This window comes from Manacus candei, unplaced genomic scaffold (genome assembly GCF_025592945.1).
Source record: "Manacus candei isolate 608988 ecotype Guabito, Panama unplaced genomic scaffold, ASM2559294v1 h1tg000037l, whole genome shotgun sequence".
Classification (NCBI taxonomy): Eukaryota; Metazoa; Chordata; class Aves; order Passeriformes; family Pipridae; genus Manacus; species Manacus candei.
In genome coordinates this window covers 13,140,616-13,158,997 of record NW_026138085.1, presented here as the reverse complement: position 1 = coordinate 13,158,997, position 18,382 = coordinate 13,140,616, and the positions used below count along the sequence as shown (strand labels likewise).

At 57.1% G+C, this 18,382-nt stretch overlaps 1 protein-coding gene across 4 annotated transcripts in view; it reads right to left on the bottom strand.

The window, feature by feature from the left end:
- The window catches only part of CAMK2A (calcium/calmodulin dependent protein kinase II alpha), a 34,825-nt gene that overhangs the window by 14,062 nt on the left and 2,381 nt on the right, over positions 1–18,382 (bottom strand). For all 4 annotated transcript variants that reach the window (XM_051793879.1, XM_051793878.1, XM_051793881.1 and 1 more), the window contains exons 2-12: positions 14,756–14,850; positions 11,903–11,962; positions 8,085–8,139; positions 7,770–7,835; positions 6,136–6,208; positions 5,659–5,761; positions 5,021–5,104; positions 4,309–4,403; positions 3,802–3,924; positions 2,959–3,042; positions 1,572–1,614 (exon numbers count right to left, since the gene is read on the bottom strand). In XM_051793879.1, the coding sequence (XP_051649839.1) occupies positions 1,572–1,614; positions 2,959–3,042; positions 3,802–3,924; positions 4,309–4,403; positions 5,021–5,104; positions 5,659–5,761; positions 6,136–6,208; positions 7,770–7,835; positions 8,085–8,139; positions 11,903–11,962; positions 14,756–14,850 (881 nt within the window). The remainder of the gene's footprint in view (positions 1–1,571; positions 1,615–2,958; positions 3,043–3,801; positions 3,925–4,308; positions 4,404–5,020; positions 5,105–5,658; positions 5,762–6,135; positions 6,209–7,769; positions 7,836–8,084; positions 8,140–11,902; positions 11,963–14,755; positions 14,851–18,382) is intronic.

Sequence of the window (18,382 nt, the reverse complement as noted above, 5' to 3'; positions counted from 1 at the left end):
CGTCCCGTCCTACCCCGGCGGCTCTCGGCCAGGGGCATGACCCGTCTCCCAACGTCACGCCGAGTGCTCGGGGCGGCTGGAGGGGCCGGCAGCGCTGTCCGGCGGCAGGCGGGCTCTGGCCGGGGGGTGCTGTTGACCCGGCGTGGTACCGCGTGGAGGAATGGGCTGCCCGCCTGCCGCCCTCTAATTTTAGCCCCATGCTGCCGGGATCATGTGCTGCCGGCCCGCCGGCCCGACAGCTGCAACCCGCATTTTGACAATGATGAAAAGCAGGCGCCTTCCCCGGTGCCCACCCACCGCTGCCGGCACTACCCCAGCCCCCCCCGGCCGCACAAACCACCCCACTGCCGCTGCACCCCCGGAGCAGGGTGGGACCGGTGGAGCTCAGCGCCATGCGAGACCCTGCTCTCGCTCACCAGCCCCGCTGTGCTCCTGGGCCGGGCGCACTGGTTGAGCCCTTGGGCCGTGCGTGGGACGGGCAGCACGATGAGAGACGCTTTTGAATTTCCTGCCCTTTGATGCTTCCTGTCCACCGCCTTCCCCGGCGCGGGGTGACACCGGATCCCCCCAGCTGCTGGACTCCTCCAGCTCCCCTCCACAAGTGCTAAATGTGTCAGCACGATCCCCGCACGACAAATGCAGATACCGGCCCTGGCCACAGCCCTCTCCCTGAGCTTCCCTGGCACCCCTGCCCGCCTGCCGCACCTGACACCCGGGGCGCCTCAGCAAAGCACCCTGAAACACCCGTCTAACCCCAAACAGCTGCCACCAGCAGGCTCAGCGGCTGCAGGGCTTGGCTGGTGTGTCCCAGCGCTGCAGCACCGCTGCAGGGACATTCCCAGCGCTGGGGAGGGCTGGAGGTGACAGCAAGTGGATGAGCTCTGTTGTCACGTGGCTCCATTTGGTTCCGTGCCTGGGAATCGCCTGTGAAATCCCATCTGCAGCGAGGTGTCCCCAGAGGGAACAGCTCTCCGTGAGGGTACTGGGGCTTGTGGCTGTGCTGAGACCTCTCCAGTGCACAGGCTGGGCTGCCATGCTCAGTCCTGTCTCCCATGCAGCCCTCGGGATGTAGAGAGGCAGGAAGAGAGTGGGAAACCCTGCAGGATCAGCATCCACCTGCCTGGGGAGAGACCTGAGGGATCCTGCTGCCATCTGCCTGCCGTGGCACCCAGGAACCTGTCTGACATTCCCGATGCAGAGGATGCTCTCCCTGAGCCACAAACATCTCCAGGAGGACACAAAACCAACAGCTTGAGCTCCGGCTGCCCCCAGCACCTGCATCCCCACCCCAGCACAAGCCAGATGGTTGGGCACGTATAAACCCCTACACCACTGGGGACCACTGCATGTCAGCCAGACACCTTTCCTCTTGCATCCCACACCAGATGCCAGCCTGGAGGTGCCAGGTGATCTCCCCTGGAGGACTACCCAAAACCACACATCCCCAGGGGCACCAGGCTGCAACCTCAGCCTCCCCATGACACTCAAGGCAAAGCCAGCTCTCCAGGAATCCTACGGATTTGCCCTGGGCATCCTGTAAGACAAAGAGATGAGTCCGAGACAGAACCTACCGGAGAAGTTCCTGGTGGCCAGCATGGTGGTGAGGATGGCTCCCTGAAAGACAAGGAAGGCAGAAGGAAGGGTGTGCTGGACCCCAGCTCTCCACACCCTGCTGCTCCCCCCATCCCTGAGGGCGGAAAGCCCTGCTCAGCACCTGTCCCCCAGCCACCTGGCTGGACGGAAACTGGCCCACGGACTCATATTCTCCTCCTGCCATCAAAAGCAGCTCTCAGTACCCAACTCCATATCACCAGCACTGAGGCATTGGGTTGCACTCTCTGAAACTGCCTTCCCTCCAAGATTAAAGGGGTATTAAATATCTGTGGGGCACTTTTCAGTCTCATACTACCCTGCCCTAGATGTAGCACAACCCCACTGACCGGGGCCGGCAGCTGGTGGCAAAGGGACCCACCAGGAGCGGAACTGGATTTAATTGGCATTAAAGCTGTGCTAGCTCAGAGCATCAGGGCAGGGATTGCTCATGGGAGCCACGCAAAGATCACCACTGCAAAACAACATTTGTAAAAATCCTTCCCCTTTTCCAGCTGAGTTTACTAACTAGTTGCTCAGCGTATAATGAGATTACTTTGGACTAATTGCTTACAGTAATGGATTACTATTTGGAAGTGTATGCCCGAACTAATTTGATTACTTGTCTAGCAGAAAAGTAATAATAGTTTATAGCCAGCTTCTTTGCTTGATAATCTTGTTAGTAGCCTGCAGCTGCACTGTTCTGTGTCATGCTGCATTCAGGCCTGGAGCACTGATGGCTCTGGCTACAACACAGGCCAGAGCTGTCCTGCTCTGTGCCTCCAGCTCTGGAGGAAGCATTGTGATTTCCAGAGCCCATTCCCAGTGCCATGCTGCTGGCTGAGGCTGAGCAGCACCTGGGAAATGGGTGCTTCAGGGAGGTGCTCCAGCTGGAGATGGTGATTACAGAGGGGGTCCAGGCTGTGGCATGTGACAGCATCCGAGACGGGAAAGCCTGTGGGGCTGCTGGTGTGTGTGAGCTTTTTGCTTTTCTATGGATGACTTTACTCCTTGGCTGCAAAGTATCTTGGCCATCAGGCAGAGGGTCTCACTGTGCCTCTCAGACCCATGTCCTGCCCTAAAGAGGAGCTTTCTTGACACAGACTCCAGAGGGAAAGTGCTTACCCCAGCATCCAGTGTAACAGCTTTCCTTCACCATGGCTTTCTCTGAGCACTTGGGAACCCCAGAGAGATGAAGCCACTACTGCACTCTGTCTCTTTTGCCTTCTTCACAAGGGGGGCCCCAAATACCCATCACCCCCATACCACTGCCCAGAGACACCACCCTGTCCCTTCCCACACAGAGAATAAGCCCACCTATGATCCAACCATGTGTTTTGAAGCCCGCTTGGACAGTATGAGAGTTACCTTCAGCTTCCTCCGGGCATTGAACTTCTTCAGACAGTCCACTGTCTCCTGTCTGTGCATGCATGATGCCACAGTGGCACGGTGCTGGGGGGAGAGAGACCTGGCTCAGAGCAGAGCTGGGGGGAAAGGGCTCCCCCAGCCCTGCTCTCACATGCACACACACGTGTGCGATCTCCCGTGGCCGAGGCACGGGCCAGGGCTGCCTGCAGCAGCAGCAGATAAAAGTTTAATGGGCAGTGGGAGATCGAAGCTCTGGAGTCAGCAGGATCTGCTCTGGTGGAGGGGTTGCAGGAAGAACTGGCTGCCCACACAGTTAACCCCTTGACTGACCAGCCATGTTCAGCAGTGTGCTCAGGGTTTACACATGTGAGGTCCCAGGGTTAAGCTTACAGACTCCTCCTGCCTTTAGGAGCTGATTCAGAGAGAGAACCAGCAGCCAGAGCAGTGGGATGAAGTGAAGGGGGGGGTTGCTGCTGGGGTAGGTGGATGGATGGACAAACACAAGCCTGCTCCCATCATCTCTGAAGAAAAGCCCCCCAGCACAGTGTGACACCAAGAAACCAGCCTATCCCCACCAGGGCTGGGAGCATATGTGTCCTTCCCATCACCAGCTCCCCCAGGACACGCTGTTTGCATTCACAAGCTTTTCTCTGCTGTAAAACCCCAGGGAAAACGCTGCTCTGAGAGCACTGAGAGGAACCATGCCAGGAAACCCATCTTCCCAGGATGGAGAAGAGAGCTGGCAGCGTGTGTGATATCACATGCTCCTCGGTAAGGTGTTCTCCCCTTCTGAGCCCCCACATCTCTACAGCTTCAGCCCCAACCAGTGAGTGTCGAACTCACCGATATCCAGGGGTGCTTCAGAGCCTCCGCTGCCGTGATGCGCTTGGACGGGTTTATGGTCAACATCTTGTTGATGAGATCTTTTGCTTCTGGAGTCACTGTGTCCCACTCAGGGGAGGGGAACTGCCAAAACAAAGGGACCAGGATGAGGGATGGTAGGAAGGAACAGAAGGAGCAGAAGCCCCTTTACATTTGGGTTGGTTCTCCCGCAGCTTGGGGCAAGTTGGAGAGATGGTGGCACAACTGGAAAGAGCTGCCACGTAGAAAACTGGAGAGCAGAAGTGGAAGAAGAAAGTTGGAAGGCCCAGGACAAGACCTATCTGTCCTGCAAAGTGGCCCTGAAACATGCTAATGTGTGCACCCTCTGTGACCAGGGCAGAAGAAAGAACCTTGCTCGTGCCTGTCTGAATTTGGCCAGATTGCTCTTTTAGAGCAGCAGGTTGTAAGGCAGGGACAGCAGGAGAGAGGGTAGACTGTGAAAAGGGGGAACAAGACAAACCCACTCACATCATAAGCCCCAGCCTTGATCTGCTGGTAGAGTCGGTGCTGGTCTTCATCCCAAAAGGGTGGGTACCCGACCAGCAGGATGTAGAGGATGACACCTGCCCAGGAGAAGAGATGGAATCAGTGGGAGAGAATTCATTAGTGGAGGTAGGAGCAGACTCTGCCTGGGAATTGGCCAAACTCAAACAGAGAAACAGAAATTAGGGAAACATGAGGATTTGCTCATTGATTAAAAAGCAAAAGGCTTGTTGGTGGATCCATCTTTGTGCTGGTGGTCTCTGGCAGCCACATGCAGACCCTCAAGTGGGTGCCTTGGCAGGTCTGGGCGATGCCTCCTCCCCATTGGGGGTGGAAAAAGGCTCCCCTACAACTGAAACTGCATGGAATCATTGCCTGACTCCACCAGCACCTCAGGGAAGACAGCCAGCATCTCTCCTGATTGGGAGCTTTGGGTACATAGGAAGGGGGCTGATCCTTCACAGGGTGCTGCTGGATTGGGAGCACCAGAAGGGTGCTGCTGGATTGGGAGAGAGGGTGCTGCTCTGGGGACAGCCCAGGGTAATGTGCCACCTCTTGGGTAAATCCTCCCCCATGACCTTCCCAAGATGTTGTAGCAACTACAGCTCAGGACATGCTGGATGAACAGCCTGCCTCATCCCACCCAGCCCGGCCCGACCCAGCCAGCTCCTGGCATTCCAGCCCCTGTCTGACTTACCACAAGCCCACAGGTCCACGGCTTTGCCATAGGGGTCCTTCCGGAGCACCTCGGGGGAGAGGTATCCCGGGGTGCCAGCGAAACCTGGGACAGACAGCCCATCACACCCTGCTGGCAGCAGCCCCCATCCCCACACAGCTCACCAGCAGGGACTGGTGCCCAGCCAGGCACAGCGAGAGCCAGGAGTCCTGGCACATCCTGACCCGGTGGGACAGGCACCCTCCTGCCAGACATCTCTGTGAGTCCTGAGGGCAGAGCAAACTGTGGCTTTCTGCCACAACTAAATTCCAGGGTGGTCCATAAGGCTGGAGTGCTCTGATGAGCACCTCCAGCACTTGCAAGAGGCTTCCCTCCCCCTGGTCTGCCCCTATTGCCGGTTTGTCCATCTCACCAGGACATCTTGGTGACTCACAGAGTCCCTGTGGAGTTGCTTGCCTCTGCCCTGATCAATACTGGGCTGTTTCCAGGAGCACAGCTGGAGCCATCAACCTCCTCACCCACTGTGCCTCTTGTGCTGCTGGGATGCTCCCATAACCTGGGGCTCAGGTCCTGGGGATGTGTGTCCCACCTGGAGCCGCCCTGATCAAACACGCCAAGGAAAGCTGAAGAATGCCCCACCTTGGGCCAGTCCCACTCACCAAACCACGCTTGCTGGTCCCCCTCCACCTCGATGGCAAGGCCGAAGTCAGCCAGCTTGACGGCGGCACCCTTCAGCTTGGATGCCAGCAGCAGGTTCTCGGGCTGCAGGAGGAGATGGGGGTTGGAGAGGAGTGAAAGACCCATCAGGGGCTCCACTATGGATGGGAGGACCTTCCCAGCACAGCACGGAGGAAAGTCAGGGCTCTGGATGTGCTTCCCAACTGCATTGTCCTGCTATGTGTCTGGGTGTCCCTGGATCCTTAGAGAACCGTGGACTTCAAGGACCTCCCTGCCCCCCTCCTTTGTGTTGTTTCACCCTGGAGTTGGTCTTTGCTCTGTGGCTTTCCCAAAGCCCTACACGTGTTCCTCCCTGCTGTTTCAGCAGCCCTGGAATACTCTGGGCATTGCTCCACAGGGTTTTGCATCACAGACGGGGTACCCCATCCTCCCACAGGCACTCCCCCTGCAACTCCTACCTTCAGATCCCGGTGAACCACCCCCATCTGGTGGCAGTGCAGGACAGCCTCCAGGATCTGCTGGATGCAGTGGCTGTGGGAGAGAGGAGAAAGCTCACACAAGTGGCCAGTGAGGCAGAGTTTTGTCACACACTTCTGTTTCACAGCATTTCACCCCTCTGCCCCTCTCCCCATCACACTGCCCACCAGCAGCCCCTCAGCACAGATCAGCGTCTCCCTCCACCGAAACCCACACACGTGTGGGGAGCAGTTCTAACCCACTAAGGCACCACCAGAGCTGCTGCACACCCACTGATGGTGAGCAGGAGCATGGGGGCTACAGCTGAGCCTCTGGGATCCCCACTGGAGCAACACTGGAGTGTTGGGGGGGAGCTGGAGACCAGTAGTGGAGCCACAATGCCAGCCCAGGTCTGGTCTCCAAACCCAGGCAGAGCAGATGTGCTCTGTGTAACCTTTGCTCCAGCCCCATTTCCCTGCTCTGCTCTAATGCAGGTGGCTCTTGCTGCGTCTGCTTACTTTATATCTAGTTCATTACATCCCAGCTCTGCTGCGTGTGTGAGACAGGAAGGGAAAAAGACAGAGGCAATGATCGCTTTTACTCCAAAACAGCTTGTGTGCAAGGCAGAAGGTCTTTATTTACATCTATTTTATTTTATTTGTATGACACTAATAAGTGGATGGGCTGTAAGTGGATTCAGTGCAGGCAGCCCATTAAATGAGATTGCTTTCTGCTTAGAAATAAAGGATATTCTCATGCAGAGAGGTATTGTAGAGCTTACCACCCTTTTGGACACATATGTACAGGCTATGCTTAGCCTATGGGCAAAGCCAAGAGGAACAGTGATATCTGGAGATTGGAGAGGGGCAAAAAAATGAAGCTAATTCTGTCCCTTGGCTGAGCTGCAGGGGCCAAAGAGGTGGCTGAAATGGCACCCAACCCCCTGGCTCTGCAGCAGGGTACCTGGAAAGTGCCAGCAGGAGCGTGGGAGAGAGCAGAGCTTGAGCACATCCTCCCACCCGGCCTGTCTTGCCTGCTCCTCCTCAGTGCTTTCAAGTGGTAAATGCCAGAGAAATGCTTGCAGATGGTTGGAATGCAGCTCCAAGGGGAAGGGGGTGAGGACTGGGGGGTGTCCGTGATATCACGGCCCTGGCTGGGCACCAGTCTGGTGTTGGGCTTCCCCTCTGCCCACCTGGAGAGCCCCAATGCCCCCAGCCCAGGGAGACCTGACATCCCCAGACCAGGGAAACCCGATGTGCTCAGCCCAGGGAGCCCCAACAGCCTGCTCCTTTACAGGGAGGTCAGATGTGGGCTAACCCATCATTCCAGGCAAGGAAGATGCTGCCAGCAATGGCTGGGAGCCATCTGATTTGGGGAGGAAACCAGCCCCATGGTAGCACATGCAATTCTTGGCACAGGAGTTGAGCGAGTTAAAAAGAGCATTTTTGGAAGTCTTTTTTGCACGACAGTTCTGGTTTATGAGTATGTGTTGCAGGAGTGGCTGTAAAACACCTCCCAACGCGGAAGGAGCTCATGCTGCAGAAAGCCAGGCATGTAGGACCCTGGGAGGGAGCAGCTCTCAGGAGAAGGGGATATAATCTGTCCCCTCCACAGCCCCACGTGTGTCTGTGCTCACCTGGCATCCGCTTCACTGTAGTACTCCCTGGCCACAATGTCCTCAAACAGCTCCCCACCAGTGACCCTGCGAGAAAACAGGGGGAGCTGGATTGATTGACAGCACACTCGGCCCCGGCAATTCCCCCCCAAAATGTTCTTTGCACAGCGGGAGAGTCGGAGGTGCAGGACAGGGACCTGCCCTCTGCCCGGCTTGGGGGACCCAAGCTTGGTTCAAGCCCCGTGGGAAGGGCTCGGGTGAGGTGGAGGGTGTGTCACCCCGGGTGGAATCACGGAGCTGGCAGTGGGTCAGGGGATGCATTGAACCATTACTCACAGGTCAAATATCAGGTAGTGGTGGCCCTCCTCAGAGATGCTGTCATGGAGCCTCACTGCAGCAGAGACAGAAGGGTTATGGGGTACACCTGGCTCCCACCCCACTCCCTGGGAATGTGTTTGCTCCCCTTTGGGCACAAGCAGGAGCTGGGGAAGGGCACAAGCAGGGCTATTCCTCCTCCCTCCTCCTCTTGCTATTGCCACTGACTGGGTGGGGGTCTCTGCTCACCAGGGGACCCCATCCATGGCCCCAGCCTGGGGCAGTGGTGAGAGGCTCAAAGGTCACCTCCAAATTGGGGACTGCCCGGAGCTGTGTCTGGCTGAGGTTCCGGGCAGCTGCTGGGCTATCTTGGGCACTGGGCAGGCTGCAGGCATGGGTGTCCCCAGCCCCAACAGGATTAGTGCCTGGGCACAGGGAGAGCTCAGCAGGGTGCTGGGCTGACAGCCCTGGCACCCACAGGGCTCTTTTTATTTTCTGCTCATGACCTTCCTTTTCTCCTTGGGAATCTCCGCAGGATGAGTTTCCCTGTCTCCTGGAATCTCACCCTGCTCGTCACACTGAGGGGCACCCTCTCTCCTCGTGCACACCTCACCAGACACAGCCAGGTACAAATCTGTCACCCTGCAGCTGTGTGCTGGTTATTCAGGCTCACAGCTTAGCAGGCAGATGTGCAGCAAGGGGAGGGGCACGGAAACAGGTAGGATGGATAAACAGAGCCTGGTCCAGTGTCCTCTGTCCCCCACCTCACATTTTGTTTCACTCCCTTGAGGCTGTAAATGTTTAACCCTTCTCTCTCTCACCTGGTTTTAGCCCTATACAACTTTCAACATCTTTGAGAATGTTAGGAATCAAGGAGGAAAAAATAAACATCAAGGTGAGTTTATGGGAATTTTTACTTCTAGACCCTTTTACTGCAGCTAAATCAGCTGAGCCCTGTATGGAAACATCCTCCAGACTCAGTCTGAGCCAGGTGAGATAACAAGCCCCATCGCTGAGCACAGATACTGCACTGCATTTCTCTTATCTCCCAGGCCAGCAAACACCACTCTTCTGGTCCTTCTCCCGTCTCCAAGCTCCACAGGCAGATCCAGCAGCTGCTGAGACCACGCTGCCAGCAGTGGCAGCCCACCCAGCCAGGGCAGAGGAGGTCTGATGAGCTGAGCACCATCCTTCCTATCGGTCTCTCTTGCAATCCTGATTACTGACACAACTTTCTCGTCTTATTTCCCAGTTATCCTTCTCCACTGCTGGCCTCTGCAGACATTCCCTGTGCTACAACATCTGTCTGCTCCGTTTTTCTCTGACAAAACCCCAGCTTTCCTGCCTTCCTCTGCTGAAAGAGACGTAATTCCTCCCATTTCATCTTGCCTGGGAGGGATTTGGGGGTATCACGGCTGGGATCCCACAGAAGCCAAAGTGTTCTCAGGGGGATTAGGTGAGTTCGGTGTGGATAGGGCCAGCGTAATCACAAACAGATGGTCCAGATACATTCCTTGCCTGGGGAAGTCCCAAAGCCTGTGGCTGCCAGGAGCCAAGGAGGTATAAGAGGGAGCAGCTGCTCTAAATATAACCTGATCCTGCAAGTATCTGTTACTGACCATAGTCAGAGAGAGCTGCACTGGCCAAACCACTCCAGCTCAGTTCCCGGAGCCAAGGCAAGAGCAGGACACAGCTTTGGGACTGAGAGTCAGGGGACAACAGGTACCTGGAGTTAAAACTGCAGGGCTGCGTGCAGCCAAAGTTTTCCCAATAAAGCAAGACTTCCCTGAATGGAAAAAAACTTTGGGAAACCACAGCTCTCCTAATATGTCCCCCAGTACTGTGGATGTACTGCAGGATCCTGGGGACCTGGACCTGCCCCTAACTGCCTGTGCACGGCTTTCCATGTGAGGTTTTCCAGCAGGCACAGTGCGGAGCCCAGACTGGTTCCTCCAGGAACTGCAGTGTGGCTTTCCAGTGGGAAATGGAGAGACCCCACGCGTTCTCATGGGAGATGGAAAGACCCCACCTCGCTGCAGGGAACAAAGGAGAGGACAGCAAAGCCCCCGGCAGCTGGGGTGCATCTCCCAGTGAGGGCTGGAGAGGGTTGTTCTGCCTCATCCCAGCAGCAGTGCCTCCTCTTCCTCATGCCAGGCCGTTCTGCAGCGGCACAGCTCGTTCCAGCTCCTGGGTGGGTAATGAGCCGCCTTTGCTGCACGGAAGGGGAGCTGCCAGTCCAAGTTTCCAGGCAGCAGGAGCAGTGGAGGGGCGTGAAGGGAAAGAGGGTGTGGGGTGGGGAGGGGGGGTGGAGAAGAGCCTCCTGGGTATAAATAGCAGCGGATTGGGCTTGTTAACATCTCAAGCTGTTAACCCCTTCCAGCCCTTGCAGCAGGGGTGCTCTGAGCCTGCCAGGTCAGGGCCAAACAGCAGGGGGTGATGCAGGGGGGGGACAAGGCACAGGAAGGGGTCAGATGTTTCTGTCCTTGGAAATCTTGTCATCTCCACCAGCAGGTGATGGAGAGGGAAGGGAGGAAGACAGCCATAGGGAACAGCTGTGGCCAGGCCGGGAAGCTGGGGCGCTCCAGCTGCATGGCCCAGCTACCATCCTGCGGGTCTCATGGGGTGAGTTCCTCTGGTTTTAGTATTTCCTGCTATTCGTGCATTTGCAGTGTGTTTCCTTCATGTCTCGGCAATCGATGCCTGTATTTTGGTGCAAAGGGATGCTGCACTCCCTGGCAGGACCCCTGCAGGGCAGCTCCTGGTCCTGCCTGAGCAGAGGCTGGGGAAGCCAGTGGAGTCCGGCACCCTGGCAATGCAGGGGAGACCTGCCATGCAGCCATGTGCCGAGACAGATGGGAGCTGACGGTCCTTTTTCAAACTGAAATATTTATGGGACAGGAGCCACATGGTTGGTCCCAGTGGCCCTGGATCTAGCTCCCTGGATCTGCTGCAGCAGCTCGTGGGGAAGGACGGATCCAGGTCACCGGAGCAGTGAGGGGGCCAGGGAGAAGCTCGGCCACAGGGGAACCCTCCCAGCTCCTGACTGTGGGTTGAGAGGGCTGCAGAAACCACCAAATGCTTTCCCTAAAGCTGCAGGATCTCACTGGGGTCGGCACATCCTGGATTGCAGCAGAGGGAAGAGGAGCTTCATCCAGACTATCTGCAGGGATCAAGAGCCTGCATCGGCATCGCTCTCAGGGATGGAGTTTGGGATTTTATTTTTTTTTTTTTTTTACTGCAGCTTTTTCCCCTCCCCTCCCTCTCTCTCCTTCTGGCCTATTTTTGTCTTTTGCAGGGGCTCAGGAGTTTTCCTGAAACAGCTTTTCCGAAGGAGGCTACTCTCAGATGGACGGTCGGTGGGAAAGTCTTCGCTTCCCCCCGCCATCGCTCCTCCCACACGCCCCGCGCTGCTGCTGCTGCTCCGAGCTGCAGCCGCTTTTTGGAGCATGCAGAGGAATACGGCACCCGAACGGGGGGAGAGCAGTAAAAATAGCCCTTTGCTGCCTCCTGAGGCTCCGCTTCTCCCTGAGGGAGCTATGGCCAAATGGGTTAGTCAGGACCTACTTCAATCCCACCATGCCTGGTGGGGGCCTTTCTCCCCATGGCCCCGTTAAGGATGGTGCTTCCCGCGAGGAAGAGGAGGGATGGCTGTGCGGATCTCGGCTGCCACCGAGCCCCTCTCCTCTGGGATGGTGCCCGGAGCACGAGGGAAGGACAAACAGTCCATGCTGCTGCAGGCAGGGCTGGATTATTGATGGGGACCCCCTAGCCCCGGCTGGGGCACGGGAGGGCATGTGGGCAGCGGAGCCCCAACAACGGGGGTTGCCGGGTGTGCTTACCAATGTTGGGGTGCTTCAGGAGGCGGCAGATCCGGGCTTCTCGTTCCAGCTTCTGGTGATCTGAAAGAGGCAACGGCCCTACATTAGGATCTGAGGAAGGGACTCAACTGCTCTCAGCTCCTGCTGGGCTCTCAGAGGAGATGCCAGCACAGGAAATCTGGGGGGACAGAGCAGCTGGCAAAGAGAAAACCCATCTTTTTTTTTTTCCTTTTTTTTTTTTTTTTGCTAAAGAATAGCAGATCTGGGGACATGTTCAGCATCAGGGCCTGATGGGCACTATTCCACCACAGATGTAGCCCCCAGCCAAGCCCCTAGGTACTGATGCCATGGGTGGTCCTGGGCTTGGGATGATCTCTTGCCCTCCTCTCTCCCTTCTCTTAGCTGAACAATCTCTGATCACCTCCTGAATATCCTGGATTTGCTTGGGTTATCCCTGCCAGCAGTACTGTTCCCTTTTCTCCTATTTTTCCAGGCACAAGTAATCAGAAGGGACATTTCTGGTCCTGCATGGTATAATTTGAGCAACTGAATGACTAGTGAGAAGTGTCAGGCTGAAATGGGGCTACGGGCGTTGCTCCCTGTCACCATCACCAGCCATTTCACATCAGGACTTTGCACTCCTGCATCGCAAAACCCTGGCTCTGAAAATGTGCTTTGCTCTGGTGCCTGTCTGCAAAAAGGCAGCACAGGTCCCTTTCCTCAGCTTTTGGCTTGGGAATGTGAGACAAGGGAGCTCTGGGCAAAGCAAGTTGAGCTGAGCCAAAAAATCCTCCACCCTGGGGCACCTCAGAATGAATCTGTAAATTATTTTGTTTCTTCCTCTCCACTTCTGCTCACACCTGACCCAGCCATCCTGCATGGAGGTGCCTGTCCTGAGGAAATTTCATGCTAGCAGGAACTCAGCAGCCGGGACAAGTGAGGATATAATTAGGGCTGCTTGTCTCTCGGTGCTATCGCTGCTCCCTTGCAGGTTCACACCCCGGAGTCTCGCTCTGCATCAAATCAAACCTGGGTGTCTCCAACCGCTGAGATGGGAAGGTGATACAGCCCCTTCTCTGCAGGGCTGAAGCCTTCCCCAGGGCTGAGTATCCCCATCCAGTGGGAGAGTCACCCCCGGGTTTGTAGTGAATTTTGCAGCCTGTACTGGAGTCTGTGAGCTGAAGGCTGGGACAGCCTCCATGCCTCATTTAGCTCCCCATGGCATTTTCCCCAATGGGGCACTACCTTCCCAGGATGGGATGGGGTGACAGGGAGAGGCTGGGGTTTAGGCTTTTGTTTTTCACAATTAAAGTGAATGACAGGGATGGGCTGGAGGGACAGTGAGGCAAGAAATTCTCTGGGGAAGTGACCCATGGCCGCAGTTCCTCTCCTATCCCACAAATCCAGCTCCTGCCTGCTCCCAAATCCCATTTCTCCTCCAAGACTTCCACTTTCTCCCTTGCTGGCCCCTCTGTGTCAGTAACCAGGAGGATGTCTGAAGAAACAGACCATGGCTGGAGATGTTTTGCAGCTTCTTTTCCCCACTCCTCCCTCCCTGTCTTCCCCCCCTTTGTGTATGACACAGCCAGTGGCACATCCTCATGGGATAGTGGCTCCTCATGCCCCTCTGGGGCTTGTCCCAGTCTGGGGAAGCAGCAGCGCTGCAGGAATGGAGGTTCCAGATCATTAGCAAAAGCAGCTGGTGATTTCAGCTGGTGGAGCAGGGGAAATAGCTCCGGCCAAGTCTCCTCAGGGGGCAGATGGGCACAGAGCCACTGCAGGGACAGCACAAACCCCAGGAGAGGGTGGAGAGGGGCAAACTGCCTGAGGAGGCGAGTGGAGGCAGGATGGGGGGGGTGGCTCAATCTGCTGCTTCAGGCAGCCCTGAAATCTGGGAGGCATTTTCTGCCCATCCTGCTGCCAGCTGGGGTACATGGGCAGGAGCCAAGAGCTGAGCCCAGCACTGCACACTCTGCATGGAGCCCAGCCCTCAGCTTCAGAGGAAGAGAAATGGTCCATATCCCAGAAGAAGGGCAGGGGTCAATGCTGGAGGAGCTGGGGAGGCTCAGTGTTGGTGCTGTGCCACTTCAGCAGCATGGTGGGAGGGAGATTGCAACATGTTGGTTTAATTCCAGGTCAGAAAGGAGCTTGTCACAGTTTTCTGCATTTCAGTTTTGCCTTCGGAGGTCAGCAGTGGCAGGAGGGAGAGTCACCAAGGGAGGTTAATTAAACTCTCCTGGCAGGGTGCTTGCTCCCGGCACCCATCCTGCACTCCCGACAGCCAGAGAGGAGCTAGAGTGGGGACACAGCATCTGCTGCCCCATCCCCTCCATCCTCCTCATCACAGCTCCTCTGCCACATTCCTGGGGGCAGAGGGGACTGTGCCCTGGGGCAAGGGCTGACTGATGCTTTTCTCTGCTGGCTCAGCTCAACCTCAATTCGAGGAGCATCCAGGACAGATCCACCAGGACAGACCCACCAGCACCTCTTCCAGCAGCAAACAGCCAATGTGCTCCACCAGAGTGATTAACCAGATGGCAGCGAGGGGTGAGGGTCCATCTACAGTTAGAAATGAAGTCAAACCCCCACTTGAAAGGACATTCTGATTTCACTGATGAGTAAGAAAACCTGCACCACCAAGAGTGGGGATAGGGGGTCAGTGAGGGCCCTCTCAGAAGGTGATGCTTCCAGAATAACTGTGCTACCCAGTGCCTGAAGCTGGCAGTGGTCTGGCTTGCTGCAAGGCTGTCACCAGCATTTTGCTGCAGAGTGGTGGCAGATCTCAGGAACAGAAATGGGGTCCTATGGGACAAATTCCTCACTCTGTAAGCCCTGGTTGCCTCTCGCCTCCCCAGGAACATCTCCAGCACCTACCTCGAGCAGAGAGCTTCTTGGTGTTGATGATCTTGGCTGCATACTCTTGTCCTGCCAACACCTTCACGCATCTCCTGACAATGGAGAAAGCACCCCTGGGAAGAGAAGCCACAGGGAAAGGTGAGGGTGTGGTGTGGGCAAGGGCACAGCTCAGCCCTGACGTAGGATGAGAATGGGGATGTGGATGCTGGCTGGGGAAGGGATTTGGAGAAAACATTTGGAGGGATCTCAGTCAGCTTTCCTTGCACCACTCTCCTTGGGAAATGATGGGTGCAGGGTGAATGTGGGATTCTTCCCTCCGTGCTCCTCTGGGACACTCCAGGCATTGTGCACCTTTACTCCTCTTCCTTCCAGCTCTGCCCTACTTGTCCCCAAGAGAAAAGGGGTGATGATTTACCGGGGGCACTGGCTCCTGAGGGACACTGTGATGGCTGCGGCTGCTACGAAGCTCTCGGCCACTTCAGCCTGTGTGGCTCAGCCTGCTCTAGACCTTGCAATCACAGCAGCACTTGGCAGCTGTGAGCAGTGCCAGGTCCCCCCAGCTGCAAAACTGCCACCCAGGCAGGGATAGCCCAGGGGATTCTGTGAGCAAGGACCCCTGGAGCCAAGCTGGACAGGGACTGATGCTGCTGTGCCTTGCACACGCATGAGCCAACGTGCAAGGCTCTCCTGGGATCTGGCAGGTAAACGAGCATGGCTGCTTGGGACACTCCAAAGACTCCCCTCTGCCCCCGTTCCCCATACCCGGAGCCCTGCCAGCTCGTGGCACTGCCAGTGCCGGTATGATGCTGGGAGCTGTGGCACGGCACACACACACACACACACAGACACTCACACGCGTGCTCCAGCCATGCTGAGCACAACCTTTGTGCCAGGTTACCTTTCCTGCCAAACCTTTCCAGTCGCTAAAATAACAACTATCAAAAGCAATCCCACCTCCCGCCCCACCTTCCCCCCACTCCCCGACACCCCGCTCCAGCTCCCTGCCGAGGAATAAAAGGCCACGGGCTGGCGAGCAGCGGCGGATAATTGATTTTACCGGTGGGGGCGGGTGGAGACGGGCAATTTGCGTTTGAATGTGATCTTTAGGAGAGCAGGCGAGCAGCGGGTGCGGAGGGATGGGGAAGGGGCCCCAGCAGAGCCGGCAGCCCACGCTCCCAGCGCCGCCGCGCAGAGCATCGCTCACGGCACGTGCAGGGCGGGAGCCGGGGGAACAGCATCCCGGTGCTTCCCAGCTTCCCCGTCCTGACGTTTAATCCTGGCTGCTGAAAGAGCTGAGCTGTTAATATCGCTGAATCCTGGAGGGGGTGGGGGGGAATTAATTGGAAAGGGGGGGCAAAATGCTTCATATCCAGCTTGCCCTGGATCAGAGATCAGAGCCGTCATCAGTCCTGCAGTGCTGCTCTCCCCATCCCACTGGGAACACCACAGTGTGTGGGGTTTGTGGGTTCCTGTAGATCCCTGGGACTCCTCTACTTTTTTCCTTTTGCAGCGGCAGGATAGTCTGCAGCAGAGAGTGCAGCAAGCAGGGATGCCCCCCTTCCCCACCTGGGGGTTCCTGCCCCAGTCACATGTTTTCGCTGCAGAACCCAACATGAGGTTGGAGTGACATAGATGTCCCAGATCCACTGGAGGCTGGGGAACCCCGGCCACTCCTGGTCCCAGTGCCCACATCCACTTGCTCATCTATTTATTTGAACTGAATGGTGAGAAAAGGGGAGCCATGGGAAGCGGGATAAAGCAGCCGTGATGGGAGAGCACAGGGTTTCACATCCCCAGCTGCATTCCTGGCTTTTGCCTCCTTCAGACCTTCCTAACAGAAACTAAATGTCTGTTTGTGGTCTGTAAAGCACAATCAAGACACTGTGAGCCTGGAGGGTGGGTGGAACATGGAGCACTGGAAGCAGGTGCAGAACACTCTGGGGTACAGGACACTTGCCATAGCCCCATCCTAGTTCCAGTGGGGTCTTTCAGTGAGTCTGCACTGGCCAGGAACCCACCATGTTGGGTGTTCTACACCCAGACAGGCTCTACTCCCTATGCCAGGCTGCTCTCTTGCTTCTCAGCCCCATGTGGGATCTTTCCAGCCTAGGGGAAAAAAATCCCCCCTTGGCTCCATCTAAATGCAGCATTTCCTTCCCCACAAAGGCAGGCATCCTCTTCTGCACCAGGAGCTCGTGAGGCTATGCAGGCAGCACTGGGGGTGCCAGGCAGGGAGCTCAGCCCCGTCTTGGTTCAAGAAACCCCTCTGGAAGAAAGGAATCATGCCCTGTTCCCTGGCCGTGGGCACCAGCGTGTCCCTTCCTTCCCAGGGTGGCAGGTCTTTGGATGGAGATCACCAAAACCCTGGTGGGAGTTGGACCCCCATCTCTGCCTGGCTGGGATGAGACAGCATGTCCCAGTTTGAGCATGGGGTGGGGACATCACCCACAGGGCCGTGGGTACAGACCATGTCCTTGTTCCCCTGCTGGCTGCCAGCGCAGGGCAATGCTGGACCCACAGCTCAACAGGCAGCCCTGTCCCTGCAGCCTTGAGCCCTGGCACTGCTGAGTCCCAGCCCTGCAGCCTCTACCCCTTGGTCCCCAGTCCAGGCATGACCCCATGCCTTGTCCCCACGGCCTCCCCCCCAGCCCAAGCAGTGGCTCTGCCACCGGGATGCTCCGCTTCCCCCTTTTTCACACCTTCCCTGCCAGCGCCTGGCTGTGCTGCTGCCGCCCTCCCTCTCTTCAACACCTCCTCCTCCTCCGAGGCATTTTATCTCCTTTCTAGAGAGAAGAGTGTGGGCTGGGGAATTTTTGTTCCTCCATTTTTTATTTTTTTTTCCCTTTTTAATAAGCCCCCTCTCCTGCAGCTCCAGGAGCGGAGGGGCTGATCGTAAGGCTCAGCACGGTAATTGTCTCCAGCCTCTCCCTGAACCTGCTGCGGGGGCGGATTTGGAGGCGCCGGTGGAGCTGCACTTCATGTTTGTCCTACTCTGGGGGGCCGTGGGCAGGATCTTCTCCCTGTCCCTCGCCGCTGTCCACCGCCCTCTGCAAGCGCGGGGGATCGGAGCAGCCCTTCACTTGCTCTGCTTTGCGGGGGCTGCTGCAGGAGCAGGTTTTCCCCAGCTCCGTGTCCCCCGCTTGGAACAGATGCCTTCCCATGCTTGGGAGGTGCAGGGATGTGCCAAGGGCTTGTGCTCCACGGAGCAGGCTCTGCAGACTCTTCTTCCCATCTCTGCCTGCCCCCAAAGCCCCGCTGTGGTGCTACCATGAGGTGTGTGGCATCTCAAACCCCACCTGCCTGGGAGTCAGGATGGGTGACAGCCGAGGAGATGGCAAAGGAACAGAGTGGGCGCAGCAGCCTGGCACCCCCCCCTCCTGCCAGCCAGGCTGGGGACACATTGTGTCCCCCCCAGCAGCCCACCCCCGTTCCTCAGGGACAGCAAACTCAAGAGGGACCCTTTCTGCTCCAAATCCTTGCAGGACGCTGCTCCCGATCAGGGTCTGGCAGGAGGAGAACCGTTCTGCCCACCCCTGCCAGGACACCCCCACCCCAAACGGCACCGGGAGCATCTCTCTGGAGGAGGAACGACACTTCTCACGGCGAGCAGCTGCCGCAGCAGAGCAGAGGTGCGGCACTTCGTCC